The sequence below is a fragment of the Neltuma alba genome, unplaced genomic scaffold (genome assembly GCF_004799145.2).
Source record: "Neltuma alba isolate B1F8T4 unplaced genomic scaffold, ASM479914v2 tig00001074_pilon, whole genome shotgun sequence".
Taxonomy (NCBI): Eukaryota; Viridiplantae; Streptophyta; class Magnoliopsida; order Fabales; family Fabaceae; genus Neltuma; species Neltuma alba.
In genome coordinates this window covers 51,750-66,395 of record NW_021632314.1, presented here as the reverse complement: position 1 = coordinate 66,395, position 14,646 = coordinate 51,750, and the positions used below count along the sequence as shown (strand labels likewise).

Sequence of the window (14,646 nt, the reverse complement as noted above, 5' to 3'; positions counted from 1 at the left end):
GAGACGCAGGACGCGAGTTGAAAATTTCATCCCGTGCCCCTTTTTGGAATGAGATTAAAGAGCTATATATAACTATTTTTATCACAACATTTGAAAATTTTATCTTATTTTAACAGCCAACGAAAAGATAAATGTTACCTATTCTCCTAAACATAAAAATTATTAACTTTCACTTTTTATACTATTTAGAACATAATATTTTATTAACTCATTAATTTATTTTTGAAAATTATTGATTAAATAAATTCAAAACTTACTTTGCAAAATATTTTATTTTAATATATAATGTCTATACCTAAAACGGTGTTGCAACTTTAAAAAGTAGATTTATTCCTGCATCACTTTGTACAAAACCAAAACTAACATGAAATCAAATTTAAAGGAAACATAGTTTTTTTTTTAATTCTGCTGAAAGTAAACTAATATTGTCGTATACATGATGCACACACTATTTCAAGCTCAGAGAACAAAAGGGATAATAGCCTTAACATGTTGAGGGAAATCTTCAAACTTGGATAAGTACCATCTCCTAGTTGCACAACTTCTTCCAATCAAGTAGAAAGTCGTGCCCAGAGTGAAGGAGAAAGCATAGAGAGTCTGAGAAATGAAGGAAACCCCATAAAACCCAATAATCTCAAAAAGATAGTGAGGGCACACTACCAGGCCAAACAAACCACCCTCAGGTATCTTATATTCCTTTTCACCACTTCCTCTCAATTTAGAAAGAAGGTAATGGTGATAGAAGTTTCCAGTAATGCCAATGAGAAACAACACAATCCCAAGATTCTTCAGATCAATGGATGGCTCTGGAAGGCCAAGTGTGAGGTGCTGAGCATAGAGCATAGTGGCAGTGGACAGGAAATAACTCAGCGTAATGAGCATTACAGAATCAAGAACCATAGTCCCACTATATTTGTGAACAAACAGAACCTAGAAACCAGTTAAACAAAAAAACATCATGTTTTAAAATGTGCTGAAGCAGAGTCAAGAATGGGGATTGCAGAATCAGTAATAAAACAGAGTGTAATGGTCACAGAATTAAAATTTAAGAGTGCTACATGGAGTCCTTTGAGAGGAGGTAGAGGAAGGCCGAAAAGGATGCTCAATAAGATATTAATGAGATAACTAATATGGGGATATTAAGAAACAGGGATTCCAGAATCAATAATACTACATCTACTTCTCAATATAACAGCTAAATAACTAATGTGAAAATGTCAAAGAATCAGTTAAATTAGTTATTCGTAACAAACATGTGTTGACTTTCATAAAGCATTTTCTTTAATCATGTGCATTAGAACTAACCAAGCTTAAAATCTCTGTTATAAGAGGTGTTCATGTTTAATACTTAATAATATCTTAAATAGGATTGCTTCTAAAAAATAATAATAAAGATGTTGAACTGGCAGCTAATGATGCTACTGACATGGAGAGGAACGGACTTTACCTGCTATTTTTTCGTTTTTCCTATATTACTGTGTAAGTGTGTGCTCAGATAGAATTGTACGCCATTTTTTTCAAAGCAGATTACAGGTCTCCATCAAGGACCCATTTGTTGGTCGGAATCGGCTGTTTCCTCTGCTTTTTTCTCCGGACTTCCATACCAGTAAGAGATGGTCCAATTCGTAAGGAGTCGGTTTATAACTAACAAGATCATAAATACGAATCCTGCTATGCGAAGACTTTATTGGTGTGCGATTTACAAGTACCCTTTAATATAATCATTTTTATATTTTAATATAATCCTTGAACACGGAAAATTTCACAACAGCATTTGTTTTCATTTGATTATATTAAGGGATTAAAATTTAAATATGATTTGTTGGCATTTAACGGCTAAGCCAACATTTTTTGTTAAACAAAATAACGGTATTAAAATTAAAAAAGTGAAAGTAGGGACTAAAATGAAATGACATAAAGGACCAGACATCTATGTTAGCTTTATTGTTTGAGTTTCAATGTTTAGTTTATTACTTTTTTTCTAACTATATCTTTGTTTAACTATAAAAATTAAATCAAAAAAAATGAAAAACTCCTTTATCTAAAATTATGTGAGTAAGATTTCACCTTAATTAATCATTTCCTAATCCATATGCAAACAAAATTCTTACACAAGCACTAAACCCAGAATCTGAAATTTCCACTATAATATACGATTATAAAAACTAAAATCTCTTCAAGAAAAGATGAACCCAAATGATTTTTCACCCTGTCTTTATTTAAATTGTGTTCAATCTTAATCAATTTGGTTCAGTCGAACATCACAACAGAATATATATATATATATATATATATATAAAAGTGGGTGTGTGTAACATAAATTAAATAAGAACGGTAAATTTTTAGCAAACATCATCCATTTCTCAAGATATAAACAACAATACCATTTCAAAATTTTAGTGAGAGAAGGCGTTACCTCCAAGATCCTCTTGAAGAAATGGAGTGTTAGAGCAGATTGAAGGAAGGTTGTTCTGAGACTCTCATGTGGGAAGATGAAGAAAGAAGCAGCGCCGGCAAGAAACGCCGGAGTATAGAGCAGAAGCATCCCCGATCTACCGGACAACTGAATCTTCTTCTTCTTCGTCTTCGAGGAATCTGTATTCCAGAATTTGGAATACTGCAAATGCTTTCCTTTGATTTCGTCAAAGCCAGTGCGTGCCAGCGACACGAAGCTTATCGCCGACATGGCCGAAACAAAGAGAGAAGGAGGCGGCGGAAACAGGAAGTTGAGCAGCGCCGACGGTATGGGAATCGCCATGGTCGCCCTCACCCACCCGCTTCTACTTTCTTTCTGTGTGTGTGGTTCTTCTTCTATCTTCTTGAAGAGAAGTAATGCGCGTGACAGATTGACGCATTTATGGCACAACTTGAATTTGAAACGGAAGGTTTATGTTCATATTACTACACCGAAGCAAGAGTAGACCCGTCGCTAAACGGATGAGGACATCGCTCAAAGGACGAGTCATCTAATTGTAATTAAATTGTTTAAATGAGGGAGATAATGATTGAAATAATACTACTATAATTTAATTATTAATATGTGTATAAAATCTAACAAGTCAATCTCAATTTATATCCATTATACTAGTTTCATTATTTAATATAAAAATTAGTTGACTAATTTAAGTAGATTAAAAAAATTAATTAAGTTAGTTATTTGTAATAAATAGATGTTAACTTTTCTAAAATATCCTTACTAATCAAATGTATTGACTAAAACTACCATTATTATAAAGATTACTTTGAAGAAAAAAAAAGATAAATATAAAAGACAAAATAGATTTGATCTTATATTTAAGACCAAAATAAAAGTAACTAAAGATGTGTGGTTGAGCGGTAAGAGCTCATCCTTCCTTAATTAAGATCGGGGTTCGATGTCTATTTGGATATGAAAAACATTAAATCTCCTGACCAACTATTCCTCCCTTCGAGATACCTACAATTAGCCAATCCGGACGGTCTGCTTAGCACACCAGATGGGTCACCCAAAAAAGACCAAAATACAGGACAACTAAAAATAAATTCGGATGGGACCTTCTGTTATAAAAGCAGGAAGGCAAGTGGTTGTCTGGCCGTCAATTGAAATTCTATCAAACGAGATTATAAACATTTATGGTGGGAGCATTGGTTGTTGTTTGTTTTCAATTAAAGGATCAATTTTTAAAAAGTAGAAAATTATACCACTAATAAAATTAGAGTAGCAGAAGCCAGGGGATATGGGAATAAGGGGATATTTGCCTAACTCCAAAAGTACTTCTGAAAAACACTTTTCCGTAAATTGAGATAAATTTCTTCACATATTTACTTCGTATACTATAAAACTACTTTTAAAATCATAGTTTTGTATATATCCAAACATCTCTCAAGTGATTTAATATCACATCAGTTTTTCTTTTTAAAAAAAAAACAAAGAAAGAAAGAGGGGCTAGAAAAAGGTTGAAGAAGAATCAACGTTGTTTTGTAAGATGTCACGAAATTTTAAATGGACAAAGGGACCATTGAGTAAATTCTTTTTGAATGTGATGGCATTAATATGATTTACGCATGTCGAAAAAATTAACACAACTTGAGCAACCTCATGCAACAGCAGTCCTTAATAGGAAAAGCAAAACATACAGGAATATAAATATTGAAGTTTTACCCATCTGAAAGTTTATACTACCTTAATATAAGATCCTGTTTGATTTTTATTTTGATCCTAAATATAAGACCCCAATCCACTTTATCTCTCATATTTATACATTTTTTCTAAAGTAACCCTTCTAACAATGATAGTCCTAGTCAATACACTTGACTAGCAAGATTATTTTAGGAAAGACAACACCTATTTAGGATAAATAACTAACTCAACTTACTTCTTTAATCTCTTCAAATTAGTCAACTGGCTCTTATAATTAGGACCGGAGGTAGTATTTCTTTACAACCAAGAAGAATTGCGGCAAGGAATGTCTCCATCGCAAATTGTCTCGACTTCCTCTCCATTTAAGTAAAACGACGCCGTTTTGTATCCTTTCATGCAAAGCGATCGGTTTCTACTCTGAAGGTTGAAGCCATCAAATAATTTGGTATCACTTCACTTTATGGTGAATATTTTATGTACGCAAAATTTGAGTTCTTTCTCCTGCGATGTAAAAAGAACACAACTTTCAGCAAACCCCAACCCAAAACAGGAAAAAAAAAATCGCTGGGATAATATATTGAAAAACCCCCTAACATCATGTGAAGAGAGTATTTGAATGGAAGTCACCTTGAATAATTAACTATCTTTAGTATCAGGTTTTAAAATGCAAAAATTAAACTAGAATCTAGTTACCCAAGAACTAGCATCCAGCAAGACTTTAATAAAGACTCATCAAACGGCCTTAAGCAGGAGAAGGAGAAGGAACTCGAACGGAGATATATGTATAGACGCACACACCCGAACCTGGGGAAGTGATTTTATTATATGAGGATTGAGCAGAGAAGGCATGTGACAATAGAAGTGTGAAAGAAAGGGAAGGTGAGAAGGAGGAATTTGAAATGGTTTTGGGAATAAAACCCAATGGGGTTCACCGGCTGGGGGTAAGTGAGTATCATATCTTATGAAGGGAATCTTGCCTCCCCAAATGATGATGAAATGTGGGCGATGGCGATAAATTGTTTTTCTTTTTAATATACTAGTATAACATTCCGCAGCAAAACAGTGTAACTATATATGGACCTGTTTGGGACAGCTTATAAGTAACTTATAAATAACTTTTCAATAGTGATTTGTGAGATACAAGGCAAATATGTAAGAAGAGTTTTGTTTCAGTTTACGTGAAACGTGTTTATAGAGAATTTTTTAAGCCCTTCCAAACAGGCCCTATATAAGAGATGTTGGATTGCTGAAAATTTGCAAGACAGTGTCGTTTTATTTAGATGGAGAGGAAGTGAAGACACCGTGCAATGGAGACATTCCGCTTCGGAAAAATTGTAGTAATACAAGAGATACGTCTTCAAATCTTAACTTTTCACATGCACATTGTCCACTCCCATGTTGATATGAGAATGTTGCGAAAGTCGTGATTGGGTAGAAAAGAGGTAAGAGCAGGTTTTAGAATTGCTTGTAAGATCTTTTGATTACATATTTCAGTTAGGTATTAAAAATAGCCTAAAAAATCTTGAATTACTTATTCTGAATTGTTTGGTTAGCCTCTATGAAGAGCCACATTTCATTTAATTCATGCGAGGTTTATTAAGATAACAATGCCCTTCAACATTGTAAAATTGCCCTTAAAAGTGGATGTTGCAGTACATTGAGGAAGCCTTGCAAGAAAACCTTGGATATAAATATTAGCAGAACGAAGGGATAGTGCAGACCAAATAGCGTGTGTATATCAGCAAGTGCAAAAAGATAATCAATAGTTTCTCTGTTGACAACAGAAATCACCGCTTATTTAGACATTTAAGTGGTGTTTCTTTAAAACCTCTCCACTAGTTAAAACATAACGGATTTTATCTAACCGTTTATAATATTTGAACTTTATCTTTTAATATATTGTCGTAGTTCAAAAAAAAAAAGTTATTCTTCCGGTTCTAAATATAAAACCCTTATACACACTAATATAATAGTTTTATATTTAGGACCGGAGGAGTGTAACATAATGGATAAGTTTCTAAATGAATTAAGAGTTGTTTATGAGGCAATGTAATCATCCATATAAATTCTCATAGTTTCATAAGAGTAGCCTGTCTAATCATAGCATTTTGAATAGAGAAAAGTGTGGCCTTACCTAATGCTATATTCACCAGAGACATCGCATTTCCAATAAAACTCATCCTTGATATTATGAATTGAAATCAGGGTTTTAAGAATGTTATCAACTATCCCCGAGAGTATATGGATCTAACTAGAGACATATTCTACGGAGGACAAAGCCAACCATTTGGGTTATTGGAAAAAGATCTAAAACCTTATGAATATGAAGATTTGTAGGCAATGATTGATAAGCCATAGGCCACTAGAGATTATGATCTTGTGGAATAGAATTCCCCAAGCCAACCTGTCGTTAAAGATGTTGAAAAATGAGGTTCGATTATTCGGAAATTCCTTTCCATAACCAAGAAGCATTACATGGTTTTTTTCAGCTAACAACCTCATGAAGTATCTAAATATTTTGTTGGGAAAATCGTGAAAAAAGACCGCCGAATTAGAAAATTTTTAAATAGGGACTCATGACATAATTAAAATGGGTTGTGACAATAATTTTTATGAACGAGTCTCTGTGTGTAATTTTTCTATTTCAGCAGTCTTTTTTTATGATTTTTCCTATTTTGTTCTTATAATGCTGGCAAGAAGAGAGTGAGGTTCAGTTGATAAAACTCTCCAGATTTGTTTGGCCAAAAGAGAAAGGCTCATATGGTGCATAGATCTAAAACCCAGCCACCGTTACTTGAAGAAGTAAAAAGCGGATTTTTTTTTTAACTAAGCGTCTTCTTCGCTTTTGATGATCATAAACCCAAAAGAAATTAACAACTCTACCATCAATGATGTTGCACACCTTTTTGGGAAGTTTTGTGTAAGAGAGCACGTGAATATTGGATGTAGAGATTGCATATTTTATTAGAGTTAATCGTAAAGCTTGAAAGAGAAGCTTGGATTTCCATGAAGCTGTCTATGGCATTTATAACTTACCTATAGATAGGATATTTGTGCTTACCAAAATCTATCCATATACCAAGCTATTTTCCAAAACATTTAGAGAACTTGATATCCATATACCAAGGTATTTCCTGTGGAGCTCATCTGAAACATTAGGAGAGAATAGGATAGAAGATTTATCTTTGTTAATTTCTTGTCTAGATCTAAGGTGGAAAGTTTTGAGGATTTTGGCCAGTTCATTGATATTGGATTTATTACATTCAAAGAAAATGGTGGAATCATTAGGATATGGCAAATGGGAGGTAGGAAAAGGGTCCTTACAAATTTTAACATTGTGAAGAGCACCCGACGTCTCACTATACAAGAGCAAGCAAGAGAGAATATTAGCCACCAAAGGAAGAGATGTGGTGAAAGTGGATTCACTTGTTTAATTCCATTTGATAGAAAGATTGGTTGGGTGAGTATGCCATTAAACAAAATATTATATTGGATTGTAGATACACATTGTATAATAAGTAGGATGCACTTTAAGGGAAAACACATTCTAATTAGAATGGCTTCAACAAAATCCAAGAAAGCTCATCAAAAGCCTCTGAGGAATCCAACTTCAAAAGAAGTTTCTTCCTTTCTTTCCTAGCATTGTCAATCTGATGGATAAGGTCTGCCACCATCAAAATGTTGTCAGAGGTTAATCTATCTTTAAGGAATGCACTCTGGAAGGAGAAATCAGCTTAGGAACAACTACCTTCAATATGTTACATAAAACTTTAGAAAACATTTGGTATGAGACACTGCAAAGGAATAGGCATATCCATGAGATATTTAACTTTCTTGATGAAGACTCCTCACTAAGTACACTCAACATAATACATAATGTCCTCCTTGTTTATAAATATAGGGGTTAATTAGAGGGTTTATTTTTATTCTGAATATAATAAATATAATACATTAATATATTTTATCTTCTAAATCTCTAACTTCTTTTTCTCAAACAATCCCTACACGGTGTTCCCCTTGTTTATAAATATAGGAGTTAATTAAAAGGGTTTATTTTTATTTCTAAATATAAGACATTAATATACTTTATCTTCTAAACATAATTTTTAATTTTTTTTTAAACAATTCCTCTTGAATGGATATATCCAGCAATAGTTCAATGCAAATGATATTTAAAAAGTGATATGTTAGGAAAATTAACACACATTTTTTACATATAATTAACACACTCTTTTTTTTTTTTTACATAACTTAGTTAATTTTTTAAACATTTATAAATTAGTTTTCTAGTTACTATATTAATAACTGGAGGAAGCAACATGTGTTCTATAACTATTGTTAATCATTAATATTTTTATATTTCAATTTTTAGTTAAAATGGAAAAATTTATTAATAATCATGTTATCATATACTACTTTCAATCCTTAGGCCCTGTTTGGATAGCAGGTCAAACTATGGTTTGGAGACTCAAACCATGGTTTGGGAAAAAACAACCCAAACAGGCACAAATTATTTGAAACCATGGTTTTGGAACCCAAAACCATGGTTTCAGGAGAAGTGAATCCATTCTGCTTCTGACTCAAATTGGAGAGTATGATTGTACCTATTAGAATAAATCTCAACAATAATATGACTTTAACACCCCTTAATTAATTTTTTATAAACATATCTAATCTTATATCTTATAAATAAATATACACATATTAATTATTTATTAATTACATTATCTTATGTATTATTAATTATGTTGGTAAAAAATATATTATTAACAATTTTATTCCTTCAAATTAAAATATATCATACAATCTATATTTTATGTAATTATCATATTAACTTATACTTTTTTTTAATAATTTGTACATATAAAAATTGCTTCTGATAACAACTATCCAAACACTCTCACTTCTCAGAATCACTTTTTCACAAAATCTATTCTTCACAAAATCTATTTTTTTCAGAATCTATTCTCCACAAGCTATTCTTCAAACCATGGTTTGGTTTCATCCAAACACCCTCTTAGTATAAAAGCTAGTTTGATATTTAATTTAATCCTAAATATAATATTTCAATTCACTTGTCCCTCATATTTATCTATGTTTAGTCTCTGTAACAGTTACACATGTTGAATATTTCATCAAATGATAGTTCTAGCTATTACACGTGATTAGCAAGGTATTTTAGAAAGACAATACCTAATTATTATAAATAACTAATTTAACTAATTTTTTAAACTTATTTAGATTATTTAAATTGGAAGTACTAATTATTTTATATCACATATTGCTTTGGGACAGTGATGCTTGCTATGCAACTAGTTGAGTACTTAGATGCTTCACTGTGCAGTCTGTGGACCGCGCACACAGGCAAAGAGCAGTGGATGTGGTGATATTACCAAGGAAGCGACGTCGTTTTAGGGTAAAGGAGGCGCAGCACGTGGAGTGAGCAGCGGAGAGAAACCGGTCGCAGATGAATATGTACAAAAGACTAACGAAATTGGACTTATTTTTTCGTGTGATACGTGCGCGGTGGGTCTGATTCCTTGGGCACAAAACACACCCAATTTCGGATTGGCCCGGTGAAGTGAAGAGGCAATTTCTTCTCCGTTTCCTCTTATTGGCGTCTTCTGCAACATTTCGAAGTTGTTTGCTGACTTGCTCTGTGCCTTGTATTTCCAATCTCCGTTTCTCTCTCTGTTTCTCAATACTTGCTTTGTGCTTTTGTTTGTCGAGGAATTTGTCCCTTTCCGTTGCAATAACTTCACTTTTAAATAGGAAATATGATTCTTAAAACTTGAACGGGAATGCATTTTCTTTTTAAACTTTTATAGGCGCGATCGACTTAATTATTAAATCTTGTTGAGTGATATCAAGATCCTTAGCCTTTGTAACTACAACATGACATTTATTTTGCTGGTCAAGAAAGAATGTGATATTTATTGTAGCAAGTGGTGACTTTCTGATTGTGCATCGGTGAAGATTCTTATCAGTTAGCCATTGGGGAATTTCAGTTGTGAACCCCAGAAAGAAACTTATGGATCGCCTCAATGATCCTCCCAGTCTCGTGATAGTTTCTGATCTTGATGGCACTATGGTAAATGACACGCTTAGTTTTATTGATGGTCCGTCTTCTGCTGATGCTTGGGATGCAATCCGGAATTAACTGTTGATTTTACTGCAGGTAGACCATGATGATCCTGGAAACTTAGCCCTTCTCAGGTTCAATGCGCTATGGGAAGCCAGTTACCGGCACAATTCTCTGCTTGTTTTCTCCACTGGTAGATCACCTCCAAGTTACAGAAGGTTAAGAAAGGAGAAACCATTATTGACCCCTGATATAACAATCATGTCTGTGGGTACTGAGATTGCTTATGGTGAATCCATGGTGCCAGATGATGACTGGAAACGATATCTGGATAATAACTGGGACAGAAAAGCCATTACACAAGAAACGGCCAAGTTTCCTGAACTAATTCCCCAAGTATGTTTCTAGCCTATAATTTTTTTGATAATCAAATATATAAATTTAACTTAACCAAACCTGTAGTTTTGATGTTGTTATAGAAATGCATGCATATGTATAAATTACTTTCAGGTCATGTATTTTGACGCGGGCTCATTCTAGTTGATAAAATTTTGTTATGAGGGAATGTATGATCACATATTTGATCAGTCATCATTTGAGACAATGGGTTTTCGTGTAATATTTGTCAATGTTTCAATTTTCTGGTTTAACCGCAGCCTGAAACAGAGAATCGACCACACAAAGTTAGCTTTTATGTTGAAAAAGGAAAGGCCTCGGAAGTCATTCTTGGTCTCTCCAAATGTCTAGAAAAACGCAGGGTAAAATCAAAGCTCATAAACTATCATTATGACAAAATTTCTTTCACGTCGTTTTCATAGCTTTACCTAAATATCAATGCATGAGACTATTTTTATATTAATCTGATATTCATGTGTTCTTTCTCAGTTAGATGTGAAAATACTTTATAGCAATGGTACTGCTCTGGACATATTGCCCCAAGGTGCTGGCAAAGGACAGGCCCTTACCTACTTACTTGAAAAATTCAAAGCTGATGGCAAGGGACCAGTCAACACTCTTGTCTGTGGAGACTCAGGAAATGATGCTGAACTTTTCAGTGTACCTGATGTCTATGGTGTCATGGTCTGTAATGTGTTAACAATGACTTAGGTCACCGTAATTTAAATCTTGCTCATTTTTCTGTTTATTGTAGTTGTAAGGTGAATAACCATTGTCTATTTCTTGAATTTGCAGGTCGGTAATTCACTGGAGGAACTGCTTCAGTGGTATGCAGACAATGCAAAGAGCAACCCAAAAATAATTCATGCAACTGGGAGATGTTCAGCGGGTATTATTGAAGCCATTGGTAACTTTTCAGTAGGTCCAAGTGTGTCTCCAAGGGATATTACTGAGAAGTCAGTTGAAAAACCTTTTAATCCTGGGCACGAAGTAGTGAAGCTTTACATATTTTATGAGAGATGGCGGTGTGGAGAAATTGAGAATTCTGAGCAGAAAATGCAAACTGTAAAATCAACCTTTGTAAGTTTAATCTCATTTTTATATTTTGAATTGCTGAATTTTGCTTGTATGGTTTGCATTAAGTAAGCTGAATTCCTTATATGCACAGCTAGTTAAAATGAGGCATTAGGATTATATATTCATTATAATGTAGAAATACAGAAATTGGGAAGGGGGGGGGGGGAACTATAGTCTCAAAATGTAAAAAAGAAATATAGAAAAATAAGTTTGAATCAGGTTAGAAAAGAAAAATGAAATTCTTTTTTTCCTTTTCTCTCTCTCTCTGTTTTTTTTTTTTTTTTGGGGTTAAAAACCAATTGAAGAATTACATGAGAAACAATAACGACAACGACAACAAACAATCCTTATCCCAATAAATGGGATTAGTTGTTTGGATTACATAGCATCATTGTGCTCCATCAATAGCCAAATCTTTAGATAAATTATTGACCAAAAGATCCCGCTCAATTACATGAGTAACAAAGCTTATGAATTTGCTTTTGATATCTGGTCTATGAATTGCAGATTTTTATCTCTCCTGTAACAACCTAATATTTAGAAATCTTGGTTGAGACAGGTAGGGGAGAAAATCAATTTTGCATTTTCACTGTGATATTATCTTTCACCTCTCCTGTAAGGCTGTAACCCATGTAGTTTATAGCCACGTTATATAGAAACTCTTGATTGAGAAAGGGTGGGTGAGAAATCAATATTGCATGTACATTGTCACGTTACTTTTTTTATGGTGGCATTCTTAAATAACTTTGCTATGAATCTCTGGTCTCCTCCCATTGATTTGAAGAGTTACATTTGAATGTCTGCGCTTTTCTCTAGCATCACGCAGGAAGTTTTGTCCATCCATCAGGAGTTGAACAAAATAGGCACCAAATCTTAGATGCCTTTGAGAAATTGTATGGGGACAAGCAAGGAATACGCTTTCAAGTCTGGGTGGATCGCGTGTCTTTTGCAGAGATTAGTTTGGGATCATGGCAGGTCAAATTTGACAAGTGGGAATTATGTGGTGAGAGATATTTAGTATAGTACTTTGCTTAGTGGTGATTTTTATATCTTTATCTCTCCATTTATCATTTCATGATGGCATCTTGTTTCGTTTTTTTGGGTGCTTTCTAATTATCGTGAATGATTGAACTTCTAACACTAGACTGGAATTATTGAAGCACTTGTTGTTGGGTTTAGGTGTTTTTTGTGATTTAAAATTGTAACATCTGGTATACTAACATTAGTTTGGGTCCATACTTCCTAGTCTTCCTTTAACTAGCCTTCAATATTACGTAACATTTTGGCTCTATCTAGTCTGCTTCTTGACAAAAATAGAGTATGAAATTCTCAGTTCTATTGCGGACGAGGCAGTTACATGGATATTTATACACGCTAAAGGGGGCTAATCTAGTTACAACAAACGACGTACAAGACCAAAGAAATAACTAAAACAATTGCATTTTTTACAATCCTAACACTCCTTCTCAAGATATCTTCCATGGCAAGGTTGATGGTTAAGTCTGCAAGAAAACACCAGGTAGTCCTTTGGCAAGAATGTCTGCAGGTTGGCTAATGAAGGAAACATGACAATGAAGGCCACAAGTGAAATATATTGCTTCAGTCTAAAATGCATCCAATAGAAAAAGGAACTGAAGGGCCTAGGAACTAACTCATGAAAGTCATTCATCATGCTCACACTGCCTCCGCGTAACCTAAATCATTATTGTCACAATGTTTGATAAATTTTCAATTTACAGGTCTTGTGTTTGAATTTTTTTTCAGCATTTAATTTTTACATCATTTTCCTTCCACTGATAGTTACTCTGATCAATCCATTGTCGTTTTGAATCAGGGAATGAATTGCAAGGCTGCTCAACAAAAGTTTTAATGAATTCAAAGGTAAAGGATGTTGTAGATCCTTCCTAAAATGTGATCCCCTTTTTTGTTTGAAACTTTGCTTATCATATGGTTTTTTTTTTTATATCAGTAATTATTTTCTGCCCTGACAGCATTCGGAGTTTTGCAGGTTGATGCACCAGATGAGTTTACATGGATGCACTTGCATCAGACTTGGTTGGATTGTTCAGGACAAAATGACAAGACTTGGCTTATCTAGATCATCATTTAACTTCATAACATTTTATTGGGAAACGACAATCAGGGACCTATCTATCCATAACATTAATGTCAAAAGAAGACCTTGGAATTCAGAAATGACAGTGAAAGACCAATGATCCTTTATGAAGCCCTGGTCTTGAATACAGTACACCAATAAAAATATGTTATCGAGATGCAACTTCAATTACACGTTCACCTCCCGCTTGTATTCGTCCTCCAATCCCCTCAATGACCTATGACGTTTGCCACCTCAATGCCATTCTATTCTCAACATTGACAATCTCTTCCAAGTCTGAGCATGATCCCTCTGTTGCCTCCAGTCTTGGATTTTCAGAGGATAGAGGATATTGATACTAGGGAAAGAGAGTAGGAGTCTCAGAACAGAAGGGCAATATCGATTGTATAGTTCCCTCAAGTTTCTACTCATATGATGACATCATTTCATTACTCAACCATCTTTATATGCTAATATATTAACTACTTGTCGTATGTCTTATGCATAATGAAAGTTGTTTTCTTTTTATGTACAAAAGTTATATGCTATCGAATGTTACAGCCTTGACAGGGAGAACAGACCATTAAGGCCAATTTATAAATATGAGTGCGCGCTAGCGACTTTAATATTAACTTATTTAGTATGCTTCGATGTCAATTTTTTTATAGTAGAGTTGTTAATTTTCTATTGTTACTGCTAAAGTTTAATAACAACCTTAATATTAACCTATTTAGTATTTCAGTATAAAAAATAGTGACTTTTTCTTTTATCAATAACTCCATTGAAAACCGTCTTGTTTAGGATTAACCATTGTAGCACTAGAAATTAACAACTAATGTTATGAAGTTTCCTACTGGAGTTGCGTTGTCATTTTCC

The 14,646-nt window shown here is 33.8% G+C and overlaps 2 protein-coding genes across 14 annotated transcripts; one reads left to right on the top strand and one right to left on the bottom strand.

Moving 5' to 3' along the window:
- Positions 1-409: 409 nt before the first annotated feature.
- Positions 410-2,792, bottom strand: LOC114750198 (very-long-chain enoyl-CoA reductase). The gene is made up of 2 exons (XM_028938749.1): positions 2,417-2,792; positions 410-930 (listed from the first exon to the last, which is right to left on the bottom strand). Exons 1-2 carry the CDS (start codon positions 2,756-2,758, stop codon positions 460-462), a joined length of 813 nt encoding a protein of 270 aa, XP_028794582.1. The 5' UTR covers positions 2,759-2,792; the 3' UTR covers positions 410-459.
- Positions 2,793-9,641: 6,849 nt separating this feature from the next.
- On the top strand, positions 9,642-14,320 carry LOC114750207 (sucrose-phosphatase 1-like). Of its 13 annotated transcripts, none has more exons than XM_028938805.1 (9): positions 9,642-9,759; positions 10,129-10,211; positions 10,299-10,598; positions 10,859-10,960; positions 11,088-11,282; positions 11,394-11,678; positions 12,492-12,678; positions 13,510-13,556; positions 13,667-14,320. In XM_028938805.1, the coding sequence occupies exons 2-9, from the start codon at positions 10,152-10,154 to the stop codon at positions 13,889-13,891; spliced, it is 1,401 nt and encodes a 466-aa protein (XP_028794638.1). In that variant the 5' UTR covers positions 9,642-9,759; positions 10,129-10,151; the 3' UTR covers positions 13,892-14,320. The 13 variants fall into 13 exon arrangements, with proteins under 13 accessions (XP_028794638.1, XP_028794612.1, XP_028794601.1 ...); XM_028938779.1 differs by having other exon boundaries at positions 10,097-10,211; XM_028938768.1 differs by having other exon boundaries at positions 10,063-10,211.
- Positions 14,321-14,646: the final 326 nt, after the last annotated feature.

Coding starts and splice junctions, on each gene's coding strand:
- LOC114750198 (XM_028938749.1), bottom strand. CDS start 2,758: ATGGCGATTCCCATACCGTCGGCGCTGCTCAACTTCCTGTTTCCGCCG. Junction 931..2,416: donor TCTTCAAGAGGATCTTGGAG/GTAACGCCTTCT, acceptor ACTGGTTTCTAG/GTTCTGTTTGTTCACAAATA.
- LOC114750207 (XM_028938805.1), top strand. CDS start 10,152: ATGGATCGCCTCAATGATCCTCCCAGTCTCGTGATAGTTTCTGATCTT. Junction 11,283..11,393: donor CTGATGTCTATGGTGTCATG/GTCTGTAATGTG, acceptor TTGAATTTGCAG/GTCGGTAATTCACTGGAGGA. Junction 11,679..12,491: donor AAACTGTAAAATCAACCTTT/GTAAGTTTAATC, acceptor GCTTTTCTCTAG/CATCACGCAGGAAGTTTTGT.